Source organism: Semicossyphus pulcher, unplaced genomic scaffold (assembly GCF_022749685.1).
Source record: "Semicossyphus pulcher isolate SPU_LCO1_2020_fin unplaced genomic scaffold, fSemPul1.0.p SCAF_3, whole genome shotgun sequence".
Classification (NCBI taxonomy): Eukaryota; Metazoa; Chordata; class Actinopteri; order Labriformes; family Labridae; genus Semicossyphus; species Semicossyphus pulcher.
The window spans coordinates 34,212,308-34,238,395 of record NW_027211704.1 but is presented as its reverse complement, the minus strand read 5'-3'; the positions used below and the strand labels follow the sequence as shown (position 1 = coordinate 34,238,395).

Below are 26,088 nucleotides of genomic sequence, written 5' to 3'. Positions count from 1 at the left end.
AGAGACCGACAGGTAACAGCTTGTCTGTCTGCTCTGTATGAATGTCAACAACACTACACAAACACACACACACACACACAGAAATCACTGCGTCGCTTACCGTACATGTCCCAGTCATTAAATTTAAAGAATACATTTCTATCAGAAGACGTTTTTTGTTTAAGTCTGTTTGGGTGTTTCATGCAGAGAGGTCAAAGGTCAGCGAGGCTTTCTCATAGAACATGTGTTGTTGTTTAGAAACCTCAAACTGCTCTCAGAGGTGGATGAATTATGAACTTGTACTTTGACCTCATTTATAATATTTGTGTTGCTTCCTGAACGTTTGACCTGCAGCCACACTCGGCATGTCCCACTTTATTCCGATTTTTTCTACAAACTCAACAATGTTTACGATTAATTCAAACTTTACAGGCATGTGAGAATTTCATCATGAACATAAACAAACTAATTTTACTGCCTCAAAACAACCAGTTTGTTTGGCTGCACTGGAAACAGATAAAGTAAAGGATGTTCTGCAGACTTGAACTTGTCTGATCTTACAGACTGCTTAGGAAGTGGATGTGTCTGAAAAGTGAAACCAAACCTGCATTCTCTCTAACGGCCAGCAGGGGGCAACAAGAAGTGTGATTATATAGAAGTCTATGAGAACATGCTCCTCCTCCTCTCCTGATGTATTCCCTCAGTAAACATGTTCCTAATGAGTTTATGGTCTCAGTCTCTAGTTTCAAGTCGTCTTCAACACAGCATGATGTTCATTTAGTCACTGATGCTCCCATTGAGAGTCACACAGACCAGGAAGAGGGGAGGGGTTAGGGCGGGGCTACCACTGTGACCTGCGAACTGTCTTCGGTTGTACTTCAGACACTCTGAGAAGTCGACTGTTCATTTTTGGTTACGTACAGTTAGTTTAAAGCCTGTGTGTCACTAGCCAGAATTAGCATCCCACTTAATACTGGAGTTACAGTTGATTACAGTTGCACCTTGCTAACCAAGCTAATGCTAGCTGATAACTTAGTGTCTGCTAACTCAGAGCTTCTCTCCAGCTACATCCTCTTGTCCAAATACGGTCACTTCAGGTCCAAAAAAACATCAGGTTGGCTTAATTCACTTTTTATATAGTTTATGTTTAAATTGTTGTTATATTTCAATATTTTAATAAATGTATTGATCATTGTTTTTCTTTCCAGTCTTTAATTTGCATTCTAAGAGCCGTTAAACAAATGAACCATCTGAAACCTTCGCCCTGTTGGTTGTTGTCTGAACCCTCGTCTCGTTTGTCTCCACGTCACTCGCACACAAAAACTCGATTTATAAAACATAAAAAAGGACAAAGACAGCGTTTTAAAATGTTAATGTGCATAAAAATAGGTTTATTTCCAATAATAAATCAGAACCTGCAGAAACCAATGATTCATTGGCTTCTCCACTCCGTCGGTGATTCACATGTGGTGTTTGTGACATTAAGCAGCAGAACAAACGTTTCTCTCTCTCTCTCCATGCTCACCGAGCTGAGCACACCTGGAGCTGATTAACACCTGAACACAGGTTCACTCCCTCCAAAGAGACGCAGTGAAATGTGTTCATGAAGTTTATATCTGATCAGAGTTCCTCCTCGAGACGCCTGATACTCCGTTTAAACGAGTATCAGTGTTTTCATGATACAGTTTAGTTTCTTTGGAGGTACAAGGCCTTGAACCCGAGTGTCAGCGTGTTTGTATAACGCTCAGAGACCTTGAGTTCAAATACATGTTAGCAAATTTATCACGCCCAGTTTTGGCTACAAAGAAAAGATGGCCGTGTAATCAGCTCCGGTCTGCAGCCGACAGCACGGCTCGCATCCCCTGAACGACGAGATGAACACCAAACCACATCAGCAATCCTTCTACAAACACAAACAAAACATAAATAAAAAAGCAAAAAAAAGTCTAAAAGATAAAAAGAAACTCTTACAAAATAAAAAGTTTCAAAACTATTTGCCTCTGAAAATCTCAAACTAGTGTATATAAAACTTTAAAATCACATATACAACAGCTTAAAAAGGGGGAAAAACCCCAACCTGAAAGAAGGCAATAAAATAATTTGACAGTTAAATTAATACAAAATAAAAAGTTGATCTACTGGAGGAGGAAAACAAAAACACTGGAGCACAATGAGAGGAGGCGAGTTAGTGTTAGCATCGTAGTATCAAAACATTGACATTTACAGAGATCACATGTTACTGCTGGGAAAGAAACAATTTGGCATTTAAATATTTGGTAGATATTTGTGTTGCCAGGACGTGGCCAAGTACCAAGTTCATTTTTTTATCACTTTTTCTTATTTTTATCGAATGACTATGTACAAGTCCTTGGTAGAGCAGTCTGTGTGAAATGTGAGCATGGAAGCGGCTCGTCGTGGCTTCGGATGCTCGTCGACCCCAGAATGAAAACACAAATCTGACACGTGTAGCTTATCGAGAAATCATCGACCCCAAGCTTTAAAAAAAACAACAGAAAGTACCAAAACGACCAGTTTCTCCGATCACAGAGCTTAAATTTCTTTTCATTGGACAAATAATCACAACATTTACTTTAGCAATTATGAATATAAATGTGAAACAAATCAATGAGGTGTTGGAAGATTCACAGAAGAGTTTAAAGGAGGTAAAGGTTGGTTTGATACTCTGGGAGACTTTCTGAGGATGGATACCGCTCTCATGTCTGCAGCTAGTTAGCCTAGCTTAGCACAAAGACTGTAAACGGAGGGAAACAGCTAGCCTGGATCTGTCAAAATTAAGCTAGCGCCTCTATAGCACACAATTGAAATGTTAGAATCTCTCATTCTATAGTGGATTTTGTGCCTGACTTTTCCCGTCGAGTGCAAAAACTTAAGTTTCTGCTGCTCAGAGACAAGAAGAGGTTTGGTACTTTGACCTCCTGTAAAATGGAACATCACAGACTTTTTGTACAAATTAAAAGACTGAACGTGCTAAGTGGAAAAATTAAAGCAGCTTAACGTAATTTCAAGTTTCTGACTGAACAGCGTTCTAAATCAGAACGACAGGAAAAGTCCACTTCCGCTTTGTCAAACCAAACAAACATGAACACCTCCTGTCAGCCAAACTCCATGTAATTTATCCCACATTTAAGGACATGGGAGTAACACTGCCAAAGTACCGTATTTTTCCCCGTCAAAGGGCTGACTCTAATCATAAAACTGTTGGCTAACAGTTTCCCTCTGTTCCCAGTCTTTATGCTAAGCTAAGCTAACCATCTCCCGGCTATAGCTTCACATAGACATAGAAGTGGCTTTAATATCTCCTCTAGAGTTTTCCCAAACATCAAACATCAAAGCTTAAATGTGACTGTGAAAGCAGGTCAGCAGCTTCAGTCGTGGTGTTGATATTTGACTGAGCTTTGTGTGTGTGTGTGTGTGTGAGGAATGTAGGTGTGTCGCCCTGCAGGAGCATGTTGCTTTGACTCCAGTCGAGTTCACCATAATAACAGAAAAACAAACCCTGCAGGCACAGCGGTCACGATTATCATAGTGCTGAAACATCTTCAGGCTTTTTGAAGTTTTCTCCAAACTGGCAGCTAAAGGACGACACTTTGTAATGCAAGTGTGTGTGTGTGAGTGTGTGTGTGTGTGTGTGACCTGGGTCATACAGTATTTGCAAATTCTTCTTCAGGATTAGTTTAGCTTACTTATCTGGTGCTACGTGCCAGACTGACGGGACTTCCCCCGCATGAGGAGATACAAAAACAGGCCAGAAGGTTTGAAGATTAAAAGTCTTTTAAGGTTGTTTTAATGTCTAAAAATGTACAAAACATGAGCTGAAGGATCTGCAAATACTTCCTGACCCTTTGAGGAGCTCTCTGAGCATAAAACGGATCAAATATTATAATTGTTAAACTTGTTTCTGAGTCAAAATTAACTTGAAAACTCAATTCTTGCCCATCATGAAGGGATCTTTAATAGAAAACATCTGAAATCTCTCTGCATTACAAGGAGTTCTTTTTAAAAAAATCTAAAAAATGTTCACATAAAAGTCGCCTGCTACAGTGATGTGAGAAGCTGCAGTCCAAGAAACAGGTGGAGAGGAAGACGAGGAGGATGACAGAGAGGGGAAATAAATAACTGGACTGTTAATGCGTACCAAACGGAGACAGAATCATTGCACAGCGTTAGGGTTTCTAACTGACAGGAGGAGGAGGAGCAGTTTAAAGTTCTGTTGTTTTTCTCTTGACATTGGGACAAAAAAACAAAGACACAAGGAAAAAAAATGGCCGCCGTGTACCGCAGCTGCAGTCGTCCAATCCTGTCGCTCCTTTTTGCACGTTTGAAGGGAGACAAGCGGACAAACGAAGCCTCTGATTGGTTAAGAGAGCACCAATTATATGCGCAGACATCAGGGAGGCGGAGTCAGTCAATCGATTGTGTCGGGGCTTCTCTCCTGATTCATTACACTCCGCCGAAGAGACATGAGGAGGAGGAGGAGGTATGATGATGAAGACGAGGCACTGATTGGGTTTTTAAGGGGGTGAGGTGTGTGTTTGAGTGTGGGGGGGGATGGGGGAGAGGAGGGGGGAGGGTCTATGCGTAGATCTCTGTAGTAGGGGCTTTCTTGTAGATGGGCTTCTTTCCCAAATCGTAGCTGCCCTCGTCCTTCTTCTTCATGCGGTAGATGAGGAGGAGGATGAGGAGGACGGCGAACATCAGGCCGACGGCGCCGCCCGCGATCAGAGCTGGAGAGACGAAAAAAGAGAGAGAGGTTAGATTTTTAGAGAACGAAGGGAAGAAGAAGAAGAAGAACCTGTAAAGTTGTAAGCGTTTTTCTTTACATATATTTGGGTCTAAATGACGAACGGATGGAGTCTGGTGTGTGTGCAGCGAGCGATGTAAAAAAAAACAATCCTCTTCCTCTGTAACAAAAAGGTCTATCTCTGTAGGGATCCTTTCTGTCATGTTGTCACACACTTACAATAACAATCTGAGCCTGTCAGTGGAAACAACAAGAACTTTTAGTGGACGACCTTTGACCCATCAAGGATTATGTTGCAGCCGTTACAGCCTGTTTCACTGCTGCAGGATGAACACATCTACTGGAGACATTCAGACTCTTTTTGCACCTGTTATCAGCCGATGTGGACATTTTAATGAATTGAGATTTGTTTAAATAAACCCAAATTAAAGGAACCGAATCAGAACCAGGGCTGATCCTAAATAATAAAAGTACAAACTATTGTCTTTGTGAAAGATGTTTTGTTCCCTCCATGTTGGTGCGTTAAAGATTTTTTACAGTTCTTGTGTTTGCTCAGAAAAGCCAGTCAGTGTTCAGAGTTCAGGTTTTCCGACCATCGATATTAAAGCTGACTTGGATCCAGCTGAAATGACAGTTGACTTTTGGAAGTCAGTGCGTTCCTGTAAACTCCTGGAGGAGTTACACGGCTGACGAAATGTTTGCATGTTTACTTTTCTTGACCTGAAAGATTCCTACATTCCTCTTTTGTCGATAAAGTTGTTTTTAGAATCAGAAATGTAGTCCTGCATCTCCTACTCAGAGTTTTGTCTTGTTGAAGAATAACATTTATGTCTGCTTATCAAACATTAGAGATTCTTCAGCCAGAACTGAGGCTCAAGAACGGTTTAATTTGTTTCCACTTGTGCACTCAGGAAACTTTTCAGGAAAACAACTTAGAAACGTTCGCCTTCGTGTCGCTTTAAAAAGACAGGTTGTTAATCGATTCAGATCTTTATTAACTTCTTCTACTGACCTGCGAGGACCTCCGTCTTGTTGAAGATGCTGTCGTCGCTGGCGTGAGCCATGAGGACGTTGGATGGGTGATCCTCACCGGGCTGGACGTTGTTCCTCAGCTGGGGGATCTCGTTGCTGTTCTGGATGATGCCCACCTCGTTGATGGTCGGCTGCACCGTGCGCTCCACCTCGGGGATCTTGTTGTCGTTCATATTGGGCTGCGGAAGAAGAGAGGGGTTTAAAAACTGAAATGATGTAAATGATGATGATAAAACTTTTATAAATAAATAAAGTTCAGTGATCTTCTTCCAGTCTTCTACATATTTAGTTGAATAGAATCTTCAGGTGTGTCTCACCTTAGCTGTTGTCTTGGTCTCTCTTTGAGGTGACACTGTTGTTGCTGTGGAGAGATGCAGATTCTTCAGTTAATTAAGTTATAAAAGTTAGTTATAAAAATCCATCAACAGTATTTTAAAATGCGATAAAGCATTTTTAGAGACTGACCTCCGTCACCAGATCCGGAGGACTCGAAGTCGTCCTCGTCGTCCTCGTCGTCCTCGTAATCGTCGTAGTATTCATCGTGATGATCTTCATCATATTCGTCATCTTTGTCGTCCTCGTCGTCCGTGAAGCCAAAGTCGGAGCCGTTCGGGGAGTCTCCCGATGACTCCAGGTCGACATGGTGTGTTGTTGACATGGCGACGGTCTGTGTGGTCTTCATGGGCATCCATGTCTCCGTCTCCCTCACCTGCTGGGACACCAGAGAGAGCGGGGGTCAGAGGGACATGTGGTCAACCGGTCAGTCAGTTATTTAAACACACTCAGAGTCTGCAGAAGCTGGCAGCTCCGTAAGGCTGTAAAACAACACAATGCTAATGTCAGCATGCTAACATAATGTAGTTTAGCAGGTATACTGTTTGCCATATTTATCAGTAATTTACTGTGTTGGCATGCTAACACATGCGAATGAGCACCAAAGCAAGCAGCAACCTTCTGGGGTTAAAATGAGACCAAGAAGGAAGTGCCAAACGCTGCAGTTCCTCTGGTGTCCACTTGAGGCTGTCTCCAGCAGTGAGTCAGTCCCCATAGAGCCCCATGTTAAACTTTACAGCAGAAATAAACATGTTTACAGCCTGGTACAAAAAACAGTTTGGGTCTCTATAGCTCATTTCTCTCTTCATGACAACTGTCTGGGGAGAATCTTTATACAGCTCACCTGTTTACATTATATTAAGGCTTAAAGTGACGCAGCATTAGGGGCGTGGCCTCTTTGAGTGACAGCTGGGAGCTGCTAGCTGTCTGCTAGGTGTCCCCTCAGCTAACTCAGTCACTGAACGTAACCTCTGGGCCGTGTTTGTGCTGTTGGAGCCTTTTGGAGATTTGTTCATGTAAACATCAGACAGATAATCTGTGTGTATAATTTATTTAGATATTTCTGTCTCCAACAAAATGATGGACTGAAAGCTAAAGAAGGCAGACACCCTCCAACAATTACTTCAAATAAAGCAGGACTAGAAAATCACACTTCTGGCCTGATAATCATTGTGAGCAACCACCATGAAACACCAAATAACAGTCCATTAGCTCACCAGCCATTACATAGCTCACCAGCCATCACATGGAGCTCCTTTTTCTAGTTTAGTCTCTCCTACATTCAGAACAATTGCAGTCGTGACACGAACAGAGACCGCCGGAAATCCTGCAGAACCAAACCTGCACATTAACAGACTAGCCGCAGAAACACTCCATCCTCTCGGGCCGATTCTTTTACTTAAGAAGAAAATAATTATTAACAATCACTAGTTTGTGCAGTGCAGCCCAAAACCAGTGTCAATAAACCAGTGCCTCTAAATGAACATGTGAGCAGACACCAGAATCACAGTGTTAAAAATATAAATAATCACACGTCCACACGTCTGCTGCCGCTGACACACACAGACACAGGTTTGGGACAGAACAGACACCATCATTATTACTGAGCTACAGCTGTGGGCACAGAGACTGCAGAGACTCCACCTGACACGAAAGAGCAAAGGTGCTTTCGTTGGACAAAAAGATGCATAGAATAAATACACTTAAAAAAGAAACAAAAATACCAACACAGTATTTATATCGCAGAATAAACCAAGAAAACACATTTGAACCTTTGGAAAACTAAAGTTCAGAGTTCACACGACTTCTGGAGCGTTATGGAATATTTTGTTCATGTTTCCGCATTCAGAATTATTTTGCATTGATATGTTTGGATGTTTATTGATGTCAGATTTTTCTTCAATACTTAAACCAGTTATTCTTTATTTACTTACATAACCTCCGAGCTTAGACTGTACAGATCATGAGGATATGAAGAGTGTTACGGGTTAATCAGACGAAGCTTTTGAATTTAAAGACGTCAGCCGGGCTGTGACGATCTCGACTGATTCATGAAAGAAATAAAAAAGCAGATTAACAAATAATGGAAATAATGACGAGTTAGCCGAGTCACCGAGAGGCTCTAATCACTGTGAAGATTAACACAATGAAGACACATCAACCTCCTTTAATCACATTAGCACACTTAATTTCATTGACCATTTGTTGGGTAAGCAGCGTGAATGGGATTAAGACACACACACACACACACACACACACACACCTCAATCAGCCTAATTGTCATTGCAACACACACACACACACACACACACACACACACACACACACACACACACACACACACACACACACACACACACACACACACGCACACACACACACACACACACACACACACACACACACTAAGCAGCATTAGGACCAGGAGATAAAACGAGGCGAGAGAAGCTCAAAGTAAAGCTCGTCAGAAGCTTCAGAGTCTTTTAGTTTTTCAGCCACAATAAAATACAGAAATTAAAAACAGATTTTTCCTCCATTTTTCTGTTGTTTTTACAAAGTCTTCTGTTTTCTTCAAAGAGTGAAGATTAAAACAACTACATTAAAAAACAGTCCACACGGCAGCCGTCAGACCGCTGACATTAAACACTAAGAAGATGTATTTGGTGTCCATCCCGGTCTGTTGTTAAATTCACCACTGTGACTACAAAAAATAAAGACAGTAAAATCCCTTCGTGTCTTATTGAAAACATTGTAATCCAAACAGGCAGTAAATTAATCAATGGAAAGATGAAGTTGTAGATGAATCGATTCAACCATGAGAGAACATTAGTGTTAGGACACTGATCATACTTCCATGGCCCCTTTAAATCCTGAACTGGCCCTGATTGATAACTGAATTGATCACATGCAAACCAATAAGACCGACTGACGACATGTGTGATCGGAGGCAGCTGATGCCGTCTGCTCTGCTCTCAACAAAACACAAACTTTTATTTTTCTCATTAAAACCGTCCATGAAGAGAGAACAAAAGCTGACCACAAACCACACTGGAAACATGCCCGGGCGGCCCACAGCATCCTCGTCCCCCTCCTCTCTCTCTCTCACACAAAGATGGAGCTCTGTGACATCATCAGTTCTCCTCATAATTACTTCCATCTGAGTCTCGTAAGGAGTCTTAATTTGAAGGGTTAGCTGGTGGTTAAGCCTGCCGGGGGCCTCCCAGCGTTAAGTGTGTGTGTTCTCAAATACTTGGCATAGTAACGATGTGTGTTTGAAGGTAATCCCCCTCTGCCTCGCCTTTAAAAGTAGCCAATATGACTAGAAAGGAGGGGAGGGGAGGCCCCATTGTGACTGCACAAGGGCTTCAAACAAGGGCGGCCATTTTACTGTGATTCCTTTGAGCAACAAGGTGGGCTGATGAGGACTCTGTTCGCTGTCATGTTCTCCTGGATTCTTTGTTTTTACATTCAGTCTCCTTTCATTACTTAGATTAACACCCTCTGTTACCGTGCTTACAGAACGTCTCATGTGCTCCTACTGCCCTTCATTACTGAACCCAAAGTTTTTACTATTTATCCATCACTGTTTTTATCATAGTCATATATAGCTAACTATTCCACCTGTTAATCTACCACTTTTAGCTAACCATTCCACCTGTTTACCCATCACTTTTAGCTAACCATTCCACCTGTTTACCCATCACTTTTAGCTAACCATTCCACCTGTTTACCCATCACTTTTAGCTAACCATTCCACCTGTTTACCCATCACTTTTAGCTAACCATTCCACCTGTTTACCCATCACTTTTAGCTAACCATTCCACCTGTTCATCTAATGAAGTTCAGCTAATTATCCCAGCTGTATCTAATCACTTAGCTAATCATTCTATCAATTAGTCCCCTGCGTTTAGCACACCTTTCCATATAGTAAATCAAATCAAGATTTTAATCACTTCAAATTAACCCACATTCTTTCCATGTAACCCCTAACAACTATAGGAGTAACTCCCAGGGTACAACTCCCCCTGGTTGTGGATCACTGCTCTATTATGTCCTCATTTAAACCCTACATGGACACAGGGGAGCTGTGACCCTGTGTGTGTGTGTGTGTGTGTGTGTGTGTGTGTGTGCGTGAATTCCCCTGAGCCTTTGTGAATGTGTGTGTGTACCTAATCCTAAGCCTTAAAATGGTGACTACTGGCTCTTCATTTCCTCGCTGCCATTCAGATGGAAGTCGACTGCTGCTACCAGCTAAAGCGTGCTGGAACAAGCCCGCTGAGTCACTTTATAGGAATCACACTCATTCACATGATAATACGGATTCATCTGAGTCAGACGTTTTCTATTAACTCAGCCAGCATGAGTCACATTCATTCAGGCACGATATATTTGAAGTCATTCCCGTAAGGGAGGTTTAAACACGAAATGTGCAAAAACTGGGCAGAACGTTTTTGTTTCACCCGAGGAAACAAGTTTAAGTTGGCAGGACTCAGGAGAGGCTGATGCTCCAATAACAATACAGCAGAATATTAAAATAATGACTTTTAGGTTGTTTGATTGTGTCACAAGACTTCTCTCAACCGAACAACAACCGCACAGTCCTGATGATGATGTATAATAACGAGTTCCCCATAAATTACATGTTCAAGCTTAAAACAAACGTATATAACTGATGTGCAATCTCCACATTATTTCTTCCTGGCTGGGACACGTTAACAGAAAAGTGAAGCTCATTTTACATCAAAACTAATCATTCAGAAACTATCAAACCAGTCAAATAAAGTTTAAGTTTAAGGTCTTTAAATTGACCTGCTCACACAGGTTTACAAACAGAAGTACTAGAAGAGTATTTGACTTTGCCTGACAAAGTCACGCGATCAATACCCAGAGAAAACAATATGTGCCTCCCTGTCAGTGCCTAGGACAGTCAATAAAGTCCTTCCTCCTGCTGCCCCTGACCTTTAAACCCCCCGTGGTTAAATGTGGACATACCTCTATGTCCTGAGGAGACGTGCTAAAAGACACTTCACCATTTGCTGCCGCTGGGCTCTAAAACAACAGCTCACTGTCTCACACACAGGCTGACAGAGGCCTGTCCCGACAGGCTGGGTTTATTCAGGCAGACCGAGCAGGAACATAAAGATCAAAAACTGAGGGACTTTTTCAAAGATGGCAGCCGTTGAATTTACTATCAGATTTTGGGGATATTCCATCTTCACTATATTCTCCCAGGAGGCAAATCCAGGATGGGATTCTGGCCAAGTCCCAGTCTGCTTAAACAAAAACAAGCTCAGTCCAAGAATGTGTTATGAAACAGAACGGCAGAGGATGAAACGGGAAGTAAAACCTTTCTGCCAGAACTTATAAAATCCCTGCACAGGATAGAAAGACGCCTTCTCCATTACAAAAGTATGCATACACTTTACACAAAGTAGCATCCAAAACCAGCACAGACTGGTGCAGCGAGCGCAGGGGACAGCCTGAACTGTGTTATGTAACTAGTCGATGGTGATTTTACGTCATGTGATTTGTTAAACTAAGATCCAGTCGATCATGACTGCCTGCTGGCCAAGTATTGGACTTTTACTTGTTGATAGAGTTAACAAGAATTCATTTTTCTGTGTATCAATCTTGTTGTATAAAGTGGTGAAAATGATACTTGATACGTGAGCTGTGTATTGGCAAAAATCTGGCAGCATGATAAAGATAAAAGGAAGTTAGATTCAGCGACAGGCCTGCGGGACATGAGAAAACTGCGATGTGCGATTACTTTGTTCAATAATGTGATAACGATAAAAAGTACGATAAATAAACAAATACTAATTTGACTCTTAGTCTATCTGCTGTTCCGCATGATTCACACCCGTGTTTGCAACACGTCTCTCCTGAATCCAACATGAACCCAGAAAGATCTTTTTCACTTCTACGTTGACTTCAGTGAATCTGAGGGGAGCTGAAAGCTGCTCGTTCTTCATCTGATCGCGTGAAAACGGTGTGAAAGATTCATACCTTACACCTTAGAATGCATGGTTTGTTTACATGCCATTATTTAGGCCATAAATTCGGACATTGATACATTTATTGTGAAGGCTTAGATTACCATAACGATAACATTGTGATTTATTGGCAGCCCGAGATACGATGCAGGGAGTGTAATTCTTTATACTGTGAACAAAACAGAAAATAAAGTACCATCACAAACACTCACAAACAGGGTTTCTGAGAACTTCATGTCGCAACACTCAAGTGTGTTCCAAACACTGACATTATTCACCGTCACATTCAAGCTCAGCAGGAGACACTCCCTCATTTAAAGCTGGTGTATGGACAGCAAACAGTCTTAATGGGCTGTGGTTGTGTGGTTTACAGCGAATCACGCTGCGGTTTAGAAAGAAGACAACGGGCTCACAGAACATCCAGGAAAACGGGCTACTTGAAAACAACAACACACTTAGAGCACATGAATGCACAAGGAGTGATTCCATAACAACGTGTGGAGATCAAAGCCTGAGAACACCAGGTCTGTGTGTTGGTAATAATCTGGTGCTTCATGAGACAGGGGTTACGGTTCAATAAAAACACAGGGCGACATCATGACCAGGGCGATGTATTAGGATTTTTAGATGTGATATTTTAGGATATTAAGTCTTTGTATGTGAATGATGAATTAAAAATTAAATAAAGTGGTTTTGAGAATCCAAAATGTGACATAACCCAACGATATCTTTTTACACCTCTAATGAACACCATCTCTGCCAACTAAAGGGCTTTTAAATGTCTCATCGTTAAAGTCAAATCTGAATCTTTTTCAGAGGAAAACTCTTGACGTCAAGTTGGTCAACCACAGCATTTTTCAGCCACTTTATAAAAGCCACTTATGAGCCAAACGGATCACCATTCCTTCCTCCCATAAGTGATTCATGGGCTCATATATTCTGCCTAATGTAAGCAGCCGGGTGTGGAAAGCCAAACCAGAAGAAGCAAACCAAACACATTTAGTGGAGACGAGAGAGAAAGAATACTTCCAGTTCTGGGAGTGACGCACTCAAAGCGTTAAATCTGCTTCTGTACCAGAACATACAGCAACAACAGAGTGTGCCGATCTGTAAAAACGTTCCTTCATCAGCGAATCTCTTCTGAAAGGTACTTTTTAATTTGAGTCCAGAACGAGTTCCAGAACCAGGTTGTGATTTCTGCTCTTGTCAACAGGTATCAGCGGCTCAGATGACCTTTCATTTAGGACTCTCGGTCCACCACCAGGGTTAATCCGAACAAAGATTCCTCTTGTTTAATGAAAGCCTCTTAATTGCAGAGCTTGTTTTGTGTCACAGCTAAAGACCCACAAGGCGCCCATGTGACCTCAACATCATCACATCAGACAAACAAAAACAGGTCAACAGACTGAAAACCACAGCAGTTCAACTCAAACCAAAAAACAAGGAAGAACGCCGTAACAGCTCGGACAGAGTACCCACCACAACACGTAATATGGTATGCTAAATAACAAGCTGTTACCTGAGACGGCTTTAGACTGCAAAACATTTTCTATTTCTCTTCTATCAAAAGGACATTCATAACTACAGCTTATTGATTATTTTGCTGATAATTGTTTCATCAATCACAGGAGGAAAATGGTCATCAAACGTTCTGAGAGCTTGAGGCATCATCTTTAAATGTCTTGTTTTGTTGCCCTAAAACCCCAAAGATATTCAGGTATTTCTAAACCTGGACCTTTTGTTTTTACATATTTGGACTAAATGACTAATGGGTAGAAACACGTTTGTAATTGCTCTAATAGATTGCAGCAATAGATGGCTGCAACTTTGATCTTGGGGGCAAATGTGTCCGATCTAAAAGTTCTTGTTGTTTCCACTGACAGGCTCAGATTGTTATTCTAAGTGTGTGACAACATGACAGAAAGGATCCCTACAGAGATAGACCTTTTTGTTACAGAGGAAGATGATTGTTTTAACCACACACAGACGTTACATCGCTCTCTGCAAACACACCAGACTCCATTCATAAAAACACTGATTTAAGCTCACAGAACACAGGAGTTGCTGTTCTACCTTCGCCCACAATAACAGTTTGTTTAGTGTTATTGTGGAACTTTGTTCATATTCAGATGGTTAGTGCGGATCCAACACTATATTTTTGTAACAGGCATTACACACAACAACAAAAAGTAAACCAGGCAATGGTGAGCAGGAAGTCATGCTAAAATTACTGTTTTTGTCACTGGAGTCTGGTAGCTTTAAAGGGAGCGGTGTTTGTGGTTAAAACAATCATCTTCCTCTGTAACAAAAAGGTCTGTCTCTGTAGGGATGCTTTCTGTCATGTTGTCACACACTTAGAATAACAATCTGAGCCTGTCAGTGGAAACAACAAGAACTTTTAGTGGACGACCTTTGATCAGGCGAAATTGCACCAAAGATCTAAGTTGCAGCCATGACAGCTCGGTGCACTGCTGCTGGCTTAAACTTTTGTACCCATTATAAAAAGGGTCTAGGTTTAAAAATACCAGTTCCCCTTTGAGTGGACAAGAAACAAACAACATAACAAACATGTATTGGTAATTTTAGTCATTTTGAAGGATTATACCAACTGTTACTGTAGTTTCCACTAGTTTTTCATAAGGTAGGGTCAGATGCAGGAGAGCCTGTTCGTCTCATTAATAATAAAATGGTCGTTTCTCATCTTGCTGCACACTTGACTCCTCCGACTAGGCTCTGCTCCTTGTTTATCCTCCCTCACTCAGCATGGAGGTCCTAAAACTTCCCAGTTCGCCTTCAATTGTCCACATTCAGTGAAAAGCAGTCCGTCAAGACACCCGCCACCCAGCCTCCGGGTCTGTCCCTTCCATTGACACCAAACAATGCGGGTGGACTCCTCAAGAGCATATCAATGACCAAGGTAACCGGGGATAAGCCTCCAGCAGCCTCCCTTCATTAAACCGGGGAAACAATCCCTCCATCTGCCGACACAGAGCGAGGCATCTGGTCCATTCACACGGCGGCGCGGAGGAGGTCCAGAGTTTGAAAAGACAGAAAAGAAACACCAGCAGAAGGAATGTGCTTCCTTATTCTTTGTGATGTCCGGCGTCTCTTGACCTTTTCAAGAAAGTTGTTGTTTTCTAACCTTTTTTCTCCTCTTTCATGTGATTTCAGCTGCAGCTCAAACGCAAACTCACACACGAGTGAAGAGGTACAAGTCCAAAGTGCTTCTCTTCCTTCCCTTCTTCTTCTTCGTCTTTCCCGCCTCCTCTCCTCTTTTCCCTCGCTTCTCCAAGTTTCTCTCCCTCCATTTCTCATCCTGTTTTTCCACTGCCCCCCCTCCCCCTCCTGCTGCTGGGTGATACTCGAACCAGCAGGATTTGCAGCATGTATTGTGTCGCCTGATCTGCTCGTAAGATGCACTTCTGACCCCTGATGTAACACTGCACACACACACACACACACCTCAGGACCTGGGTTTATGGTATCCAAAGGGCCCCAGAAGGAGGATCCATTATGAGGTTATTACTTTGTTTAAATCATTAATTCGATCCAGATCTGGTCCTTCACAAGGCCTGAAAACAACCATGAGAGGCCACATTGTTCTTTGAGGAACAGTGTTAAATGCTGGGGTTCACTGGAACTGAAACACACACACCTACCTTTGCACCTTCGCTCTGACAGTCGAGCTCCAGATTCCTCCTACCTACGCCCGCGCTATCTATAGCAGCGTTTCCACCTACCAGCTCTGTGCGACTCCTGTGGGGCAACACGGCACACAGAGGAGCCACAGCAGCCTGGATCCGGACCTCCATTTGGCCGTTTTTTTAATAGGAAACACAGAAACATTTTTGGGTGTTCGATACAAAACTTCGACTAATCGTTCTTTTTCAGTTTCAGCCCAGACGAGTCTAAACTCCTTCCTTTGCCAATCTGACAGATGAGTAAAATCAGACTGCTGCTTTTCCCATGATGCACCTAGGTTTTTCTGTTGAAGCATACATCACCCAACTGAGTATGAAGAAACTTCTTCAAAACAAACCGTGTTGGTGGTAGCAGATTACGCTTCTTTTAAACTACATCAGAAATGTTTGATGATTTAAGTAACTTAAGTCTGTTTGTAAAGTGTATTAAGAAACGCGTCGCTCCACCTGTTGTCTCTCCACCTGTTGTAGCTCCACCTGTTGTAGCTCCACCTGTTGTAGCTCCACCTGTTGTCTCTCCACCTGTTGTAGCTCCACCTGTTGTAGCTCCACCTGTTGTAGCTCCACCTGTTGTCTCTCCACTTTGCATGCAGGTGTCAGAGGGCTGACCAAAGGGTGAAACAGTGAGCACTTTTTGTTTTGTCTCAGATGATAACAATTTAAAGAATGTTGTTCATTTTTAAATGGTATATATGAAGATAAAAGCCTGCTGCATTTGTATGATTTATTATTTACTTGGCAGAAAGAAATGCTTTTTCTGATATCGTGCCGCTCGACCGATGAGACTTGAATCGATCACTTTCATGGTGAAGTCCTGAAGCTGCTCTCTGTGCGGTCTTCATCTCAACACGAGCGTTACTGCGTGAAGTGAATCATATTTTTTGCACAGACTTGGACCACTTGTTTCCTTTTTGACTCAGTTGGTTTCCTGGTATTTGGAGATAAGGCAGACGCTGTGCAGACCGGCCAGCTGTGCAGCAGACTCTGGTGATTCAATCTCCTCCGATAGGCCTAATTGAGTTCTGATGAGCGCCTCACAGAGGGGACGTCCCGGCCTTATCGTAATGGCCTTTATTGGACACTTCCTCCTGCTGATGAAGCCGCGCGGCCACGTCGATTACATGATTCTCTCCTCATAACCAAACTGATGACTGATGGAGGAATAAGCCCCGAGTCGAACGTCTCTCTTACTGCTGCGCGTCTTTGATGTCTGTCCCTCAGGCGAGCATATCGCTGCCTCACATCAAAGACATTACAGCCCAACAGCCCAAACGTAAGCCACCGAGGAGCTATTATCAGCCAGAAGATCCGTTTGAGGCTTTAAATGGCAGGAAGTAATAAGACAAGGGCGGGAAAACAGGAAGTATCCATCAAAGACAAATTAAGTCTGCGTTCAATAAAAGGCCGAGTCCTAAAAAGAAGCATGACTCTGAATAAAGCCGGTAAACAACTGACTGACTTGTTCTTCTGAAGTGTTTTTAGGGCACATGATAATAACCATTCATCCAAAGTGGAGAACAGTCACAAAGGCTTCACTTCATGTCGGAGAGGAGACGCTTAATCGACTCGTTATCCCTCATTGATGCGGATCGGCCTAATTTCCACTTCAAAATAACATAAAAAACTCCACTTTAACGACATTTAAAACTAAAAAGGGGCTTTTGTTGGTTTATTATTATGCAAAGCAATTACTTCAGTCGAGTTACGGTTTCCTCTGAAACAGCGGTAATGTTTAATCCCAGCTGATAAAGAGAGCTCTTTATGTTGGTGGTTAATATTCAACATCGTCCAGAACACATTGATGCATGAGCCAGCCTGACTCATAACACAGGACAGGTCACTTTATGAATAACACGACAAACACTGATGGAAAAAAAACTTGTTTGGTTTGAGTTTCAGGTTCTGCTCGAGCGGCAGAGACGTGGACTTTGACTCGAGGTTAGCACGGAGTGTTCTGCTCCTGCTGAGGAACCAAACTCTTCATTTAAACTAACAATAAAGGAACAAGTCCAGTGAATCTAATACTCCAAAGACAGAATTCACCTGCAGCCGATTCAAATCCTCATTTCAGTCATTTATCTAACAAAAGCATAACAGACGGTCTGATTTTTCTTCATCATGTATGATATTAAACTTTGCATCTTTGGGTTTCAGACTGTTGTTTGGACACTAATGATTATTTTCATTATTAACAAATCTGCCGGCCATCTTAAGTTGCAGCTTTAGGACTTTTTAACAGCGCCAGGTCGGCAGTTACACACCTTTTGTAGTCTTTATGCTAAGCTAATGCTAATGCCAGCCTTAATTCAAACAAGTTTTAAGTTATTTTCAAGTCTAAAGTCCGACTTTCTCATCCTGACATTTATATAAAAATCCCATGTTTAAAATTAACTGCAGTTTTTAGTCTTGGCTCATCATGAACAGCCAATAGGAGCGCTCTCTGCAGCACCGAACAGGAAGCAGCAAAACAAAGAAGTAGTAAACACGGAGGGCTGCTGTCACCGTGTCTTCACTGAATGTGATGCCCAAGTTAGACGCAGGTTTTCTGTTAGCACACGGTGTTAGCATGGCGGCAATTAGCTCATGTGAAGTATTTAAGTTTGAAGTTGGGAGAGAGGAGATGTCACGCTAATGGCCTGCTAGCTTTGATGCTAACCCAGCTAGCCAGAGCAGCTGTGGCAAAAAGCTGCATCTGGTCCTGCTCCAAGTTTTTTCTGCTTGTGAATGTCCTACAGGAGCATGATGGGAAATCAACAGGAATCTAGTTGTGGTCTTGAAAACATTGAACCCTGCAGGATACCTACTCTTTACAAAGTCTTGAAGTCTGTGGCTAAACGTCTCAAGATCTAAGAAGGGTCAGATTATGTAGCATATTTCCTCAAATGTCAAACTATCCCTTTAAGAGAGCCAAACACAGATTAGCATGTTAGCATCCGTGACAGGATGCATGTAGCTGTACTTGCTGAGGAATGTGTGTCTGTGAGGGTCCGTTAAGTGGTTACACAGTCCGTCACCACATTCCTCTCGTCTCCAGGAGCGGCAGAGGAACTCCATGTACAGACAGTTAGGAGCTCGGGCCGAACCACCGCGGAGCGCCGTCACGGTTCTTCTGGGTTCATAGTTCAACTGAAGTTGCTAAAAGCTGCACTGCTGCTTCTCATGGCCCCGACCTCATATTTCCTGGACGTTAGGGAGGATTAAAGATATGCAGCCGGATTTATCAAACGGTAAAATGTAGTAGTTTCCACAGTACTCTACTGAAAAGCATTTAAACTCCAACATTTAGCAGGTGATCGTACCAGAGTTACCTTCAGTTCTTATGGTTTTAATCATACAACAATACCAGGTCAGTATTTATGTCCTATTCACAACACACAGCTCTTCTCGTAGGCTTCAATTCTAAGGCCTGGTTCAGATGAAAACATTCGGAGGTGGTTCAAAAAAGATTTTATGGATGAATCTCAATCATTTCTTTCTCAATCAGAAAAAGTGTCCAACGCCTCGTTTAAAACATGTCAGACAACAACGTCGACGCCTCAGAGGCAGAAGCTGCTCGATCACGTCAGAGTCCTGCATCACACTTCTATACGTTCTATACGACCTTCCTGCCATCTGAACAAAGCTTTGACAAAAAGGGCATGCTGGTAAACACACACACACACACACACACACACACACACACACACACACACACACACACACACACACACACACACACACACACACACACACACACACACACACACACACACACACACACACACACACACACACACACACACACACACACACACACACACACACACACACACACACACACACACACACACACACACACACACACAGAGAGAAAAGTTCCTCACAGTTAATTCAACGTAGATTTGAACCCGACAAGTCGCATCTGTTGTTGAAAGCAAGTCTGGTGGCTGTGGTGCTGACATGTGCAGGCACACACACTTACCCACACACCACATCAAAGAGGGGGTGTATTATTGAGACACATTTGTCAGGAAGCTCGTCTGAATCAGGGGAAACCCTCGTACCATCAAAACCCCCTGTGGCCGCTGTGTGTGTGTGTGTTTTTACTGTACGTGGCATGAGAAAAGAAAACTCACAATCTGGGTGAATTTTGTTTTGTTTTCTGGAAATACATTTCCAATGAACACAAGAACTTTGTTTAACACAGGACGTTATGACTGTGAAATAGGTGCAAAAAATCCCCTTCAAACACAACAAAATCTGTTCTGTGAAGGTACAAAGAGGTCAAACTTACAAGATCAAAAGTCCACATTTAGGCTACTTACGGATTAATCACATTACTTAAGTCTATTTTTTATCTAAAAAAAGCTCATTTCAATGTCTTCATTTTGCTTTTTTGTGCAACCAAAGCTCCAGAACACAAATGTCTTAAGTGTCACATGAGACGAAGAAAAGCTGCTAAATGATTAGACCTTAAAAGTGAAAACTACAGAATATTTCTCTGCTTTTAAAATAAACAAATATTCTTTAAAAAAGCAAAGAAAAAACAAAACCACGTCCTCTGAAACAATCAGCAAACATTACATAACAACACTACAGATATTAAGCGTGATTAAGTCTGATTTTGTTGCCCGGCCCGAGGGTGGAGTATTTTTGATAACGCTTCACGGCGTCACGTTTTAAAGTCAGATAGAGAGCCTGTGCCGGGGAGAGGCTGGCTCCAGGCCTGGAACAACCATCTGTCAGAGTGACAGAGGCTGCTCATCACACGGCCTCCCTCCAGGCTCGCTCACACGCTTCCCAATGGAAACACAGCCGGGATCATATTGCATGTTTGGGACGCGGCCCTCTATAATTTCACTGGTCACCACAAAGCCACAACAGATTTTCTTTTCAGGAATGAGGGAGGAGGCGGGGGAGGAAGCTGCTGTGTGAGGCTGCATGTCTCTCAGGCTGGATGTGCTGCTGGTCGGGTCGTTACACTTTATTAGAGAGCGTCTCCACGTCGGCTGTGACATCAGTAATCTGTCGACATCGTAGCCAAAGCAATCAGGGATTTGTGAGACTGAAAAAAATGACTGATACCAACATGAACCTTGAACCAATATGTTTGACGATTTATATTCATATTCCCTTTTTCTTTTCTGTGAGGATTGTGCACAGATATGAGTTTGCAAATGTACTCAGAAGGCTGCTAAACAAATATAATGACAACCTGAGCATTGGTTTATACATTATATGTTCTGTTAATGAGTTTTTATATGGGAGCACATCTAAAAACATGTATGCAGATAATAATATATCTGTGACAATATCGACTGATTAAAAGATCGGCTGTGGGGTTATATCGGTTAGAAGAATGTTCTGGTTCTTCTATCAAATAAGTACTAAATATCTTTGGGTGTGGGGAAGTTGGTCAATCAAAACAAGTAATTAAGACATTAAGATTTTATCTTTGGGAAAATAGCGTTGGAGCTTTTTACTGCAGGGCACAAGAATGAAAGCTCCAGGCTGTTTCACTAGAACGCGGCTCCAGCCAAAAGAAACCCTAAAAAGTTGGATGAAAGTGATATAACCAGAGCAGGAGGGGTTTCATGGTCGACTTCTGCCCTGAGTGCATTCATATAGTTCCCGTTAGCAGTGCCAGAGTATGTAGCGGTTGAACCAGTGTGGAGGGAGGGGGGGGGGATCAGATTCTCGACTGCCCTCCATCACAGGCAGGAAGGACAAAACCCTCCTCTCTCCGTGCCAACATTCCTCGGCCCAAAGGGATTTTATAGACCAGCGGACAGCAATGCAGGAACCATTATTACATCCTAGTGATACTATTTATCATGCTCCCTCCTCCCCTGCGTGCTTTTCACCGCCCAGGCTTTTCAGAGCACCCCATCATGCAAAAGAGACAAAAAAAACTTCCTTAAAAAAAGAACTGGCTCTTTCTGGTGCAAATCAACCAGGGCTAAATGCAAAACCAGTCACATTCCAACAAGATATAACAAACGGACCCGACCGGAGGCTCCAAAGGCAACAAGCTGAGGTTTGGTGGTGCAACATGGATTAACTCAGAGGGGAAAGAGGATTTTTTACCCTGATTAACCACCGCAGTTAGCTTCACCAGCACATTTGGTAAATTAAGGTGGTTTGGCATCGCTAACAGTGTTGTAACTTTTGCCCAATTTCGAGGCTTGGCCCACAGCTCAGCCTTTTATTTACCATGTACTGCACTTTCTTATCTTTAACTTTCACAACACTGGAGGGAGGACGAGTGGTGACTTGTGTTCCCATACAAGGGCAGAAAATGCTGAGGTCATTGGAAAAACAAATGCATGAAAAACAGGAGTTCGTTACCCCGGTCCAGCCTGGTCGAGCTGATAAAACTGAGGCCTCAGCCTGGCAGCAGTTCAGCCTCTCACTGACATGAGGTTGGTCTTCTTCTTAAACGAAACAGAAAACTTCCCAGAATTAGAAGTTAAAACCCTCCGACTAAGTCTATTGATAAAAACATTCCTATCATGCCTGCGGCTCCCAGAAAGCCCTCTCCTGCATTCAGAACGTGCTCCATTGTCAGGTAAAAGAACTTTGTTATCGATTAGCTGGGAACGCCAAACCCACATACCAGTAATGACCTCAGTGGGAAGAGAGAAGAAAGGACGGGAAGGAGGGAGGGAGGTGGAGGGAAGGATTGTCGTAGCTCAGAGGCTAAGTATCCATCAAAGGAGAGGGAGAAAAAAAGAGAAAGAGAAAGGGGAGGAAAGTGGCAGAGGTCTACTGAGGAATGACAACTGACCGGAGAGACGGAGGAGGAAGAGATGAAAGGTAATTCTTTGGGGTCTATATGACTAATAAACGAAAAGGTTGTAGAATTTGCAAAATGACCAAACTCTGTCCTTGGGGGCAAATGTGTCCGATCAAAGAACGTACATTAAAAGTTCTTGTTGTGTTGCCGTCATGTTGTCACACACTTAGAATAACAACCTGAGCCTGTCAGTGGAAACAACAAGAACTTTTAGTGGACGACCTTTGACCCATCAAGGATTATGTTGCAGCCATTACAGCCTGTTTCACTGCTGCAAGCATGAAACTTACTGGAGCCAATCGAAAGATGTTTCTACCCATTAGTTATTTAGACCCCAAAATGTGCATATATAAAAAAGGTAGGCCATGTTCACAAACTCTGGATTCCTCTTCACTAGAGACAGAGCATGTTTGGTGGGAAAGCTGTAGGAGTATCCACACCAGGCTATTCTCGAGGACAGGAGTGTCCTTATGAAAAGGCCCCAGGGCCCTATTGAGATCCCTCCAAGTGTGAAAAATCCCCAAGAGGGCCGGTCAAGGTCACCAGGGGTCACATTCCTGAGGGGAAATCAAAAAAAGCAGAAGAAGAAGAAGAGAGAGGAGAGAAGAGAGCAGCGGGGGGCGACAACACGATGAGGCAGAGTGAGCAAGCAGAAGCTCCACGACTCTGAGGAATGTTGCTGATTATAAAGAGGAGGGGGGTCACTGGATCATGACAGCAAGACCAGTCCAGCTCTTCATGCAGGATTAGAGTCCTGGGACGTATCTGTGTGTCAGGGTACGTCACAGTGGAGCATGTGACACTCACTTTTACGCTTCTTTTCAGACTCCTCTGCAGTTTAACACAGGCATGCACCCTGGACTGACTGGTAAATCCAGCATGTTACTGCTGTTCACCCTCTCACACCATTTGTACCGACCAACTGGGCTGACTGGGGGGCAGGGTGCATGTGTTTGTGTGTGGGTGGCATCCACATAGCCTGTAGTAGCTGTCCACGAACAGCCAGAAAACAGCAGTCAGAAGCATAAAGTTTGAGCTTCCTCGCTGCAACTTCAAGTGGAATTAATTTGTGATGACAGAAATAATTACTAAAATCTCCTTTTTCTCCGCTCTGCTCAGAGCACACCCTTCATTCATGTGGTGTCAGAGAAATAAACGGTGAAATTTGTTACAGACTTGGAAAAATTGACGTTTCCCCTGAAGCCGGAACTTGGAAAACCAGAGAACATTTTCGCACGAGACGTCATATTGTGCAGAAACATGGTGGACAAAGGTACATGTATGGCTTACTGTAGGAAACCATGTTTAAAGTCATGTATCGCACATCTTTTTTTCGCTCAGGCGTTCTTTGTCAATTCTGTCTTTGAGCAATAAAATACAAAACATTTCAACCCAGGACTCATGAACACGACAAAGAAAGGATGACACTTCCCAACTGGGGAAACAGGACCATCCCAGGAGCACATGAACGCAACATGAATCCATTATAATCAAATAAAGCTGTAGTCAATTGATTTGCTGCAGAGTGAATTAAAACAGTGATAATTAAAGCTACTGATCAATACTTTATGCAACTGCCCTTTTTAAAAGGATTATGTTAATATGCATGAAATGTATTTCTCCCAAACCACACATTATACTGTCACAGAGCGAGGCGGGGTCAAAGCATGGCACTCAGGTGTTTGATTAACAAAAATACCCCATGAATAGTTAATGAGGAAGTTGATCCTGGGCATGGATGGCAGGGGAATAAAAGGTGTACCTAGTATATAGAAAAGCAGTCAGTACAATAGAAGAGAGGGAATACAGAAAGGTCACACCCTGACACATAATCACAGCAGTATATTTCTGACCTTTTAGCCGTTTATAAGCCGAGTCGCAGCCTAAGATCTTAAAGCAGGCCCTTTTATTTGTTCCACAGTCCAGACTCAAGACTAAAGGTGACTGAAGCTTCTCTGTTCGCCTGCCAGAGGAAATTAGGCTCGCAAATCCTTATCTTAAAGCACACTTTGATAGACTTCAGCTTTAATTTAAATAGATCTTTAAAATCTTCAACTCCAGTCTTGTTATTTATTTTAGCCAACACTTTAATTTCTACCTTTACTGTTAATGAATGTTTCAGCTGTAAATGCCTACCGCAGAGATTTCCATTTAGATCTCGTTTATTTTCATTTTGTTTATGTTTTTAGGGAAAGTAAACATTGGAAAAACATCAGTCTTTGCAGCTCACTGATGCTCCTCAGAGGACAAATTCTTAAGGCATTAAGTCACCCCTTTGCTTTTTACAACACACCAACACACTGCTAAACCTATATCCCCAAAGTATTAAGTGATTCCCCAAGAAGGGTCTTTAGTCGGGCGCCCACTGAAAAACAATATTTGGGGAAAAAAAGACTTTAAATCTACAACACACTACAGACGAATTGGAGGGGGGTTAAATCAAAATGTGTGGCAACATAAATCAGTAATTGTTTTAAATAAAAAAATTTAAAAAAGAAGAGTAATTTGTGTAAAAAGAGCAGCACAAATGTCCCAGTGATTGGCCCATCACAGACAGGAAAAGTGACTTTCCAGCTTCCCCCATCTGGGCCCCATACGGGATAATGGCAGCAGGCTGTGGATGTCTGCGTGCCCCTCTCCCCCCAACACACTGTCTTAGTGGACTTTAGCTGTGAAGCTAGCTGGCTAACAACACTTCGTTGTCAATGTACAATACCAAACCTGCTCTGCGTTTTTAGCGATTAAAGCGGTTATTAAAATGTGGTGAAAACAGTTAATTCACAGCTATCTGAGTGGCGTAAAATGCTAATACTAGCAGCGTAACGTTACTTTAGCTAGCGATGCCAGCCAGACAAAGTGCACATAAATACGTTTATAAACTTGTACGTTGGCTTAGTTAGAAATGTTAAGTAAAACAACTTACCGACTCTGAGAAAACGGAGGCGGATAACATCAACACGAGCCACAGGTTGAGCATGTTGTCCTTTTAGGTAAGTTTAACAAAGTCTTGAACTAAAAGATGCGCTGAACGTTAGCTTTGCTGAAGTTTAACACTTAACCACTCGTGTTTCTTCTTCTTCTTCTTTGAGTTTTTGTGTCCCGATATAGTCCAAACAGTTGTAGAGAAACGGTCCACTTAATCAAGTTGACTGGGTCTTCTGTAGTCTTCCTCTGCGGTGACTGATGCGCTTTACTGAGGCTCCACGGGCTGTTCTGCTCTATATTTCGGACGCGCTCACACTTCCAACCTTCCTCCAATCAGCGATGAGCTGACGTTAAGTTGCCCCACCTTCTCCATAATTTACGGTAAAAGTGCGTCACATTCAACAGGTTGGCCCCGCCCCCTAAAACTGCTTTAGTTACCCGGATGTAGCAAAAACATAAATAAACACATGAGGTGCTACAAAATAAAAGCATACATCAGTAATACATCGTAAGTCAGCATAATATTAGTATTTTAATTTTGTTTAATAACGTCGCACATTAAATGTTCTTTTTTGGAGTGCACA

General features: G+C 42.5%; 1 protein-coding gene across 2 annotated transcripts; it reads right to left on the bottom strand.

Moving 5' to 3' along the window:
- Positions 1-1,339: 1,339 nt before the first annotated feature.
- Positions 1,340-25,772, bottom strand: sdc4 (syndecan 4). Of its 2 annotated transcripts, none has more exons than XM_069678556.1 (5): positions 25,503-25,772; positions 6,239-6,485; positions 6,091-6,134; positions 5,754-5,952; positions 1,340-4,724 (listed from the first exon to the last, which is right to left on the bottom strand). In XM_069678556.1, the coding sequence occupies exons 1-5, from the start codon at positions 25,554-25,556 to the stop codon at positions 4,573-4,575; spliced, it is 696 nt and encodes a 231-aa protein (XP_069534657.1). In that variant the 5' UTR covers positions 25,557-25,772; the 3' UTR covers positions 1,340-4,572. The 2 variants fall into 2 exon arrangements, with proteins under 2 accessions (XP_069534657.1, XP_069534658.1); XM_069678557.1 differs by having other exon boundaries at positions 6,239-6,482.
- Positions 25,773-26,088: the final 316 nt, after the last annotated feature.

What these genes read in the sequence shown, in the direction of transcription:
- sdc4 (XM_069678556.1), bottom strand. Translation starts at nt 25,556, where the DNA reads ATGCTCAACCTGTGGCTCGTGTTGATGTTATCCGCCTCCGTTTTCTCA. An exon ending in CTCCGGATCTGGTGACGGAG is followed by an intron (nt 6,135 to 6,238) that starts GTCAGTCTCTAA and finishes ATCTCTCCACAG; the next exon opens with CAACAACAGTGTCACCTCAA. An exon ending in CAAGACGGAGGTCCTCGCAG is followed by an intron (nt 4,725 to 5,753) that starts GTCAGTAGAAGA and finishes TCGTCTCTCCAG; the next exon opens with CTCTGATCGCGGGCGGCGCC.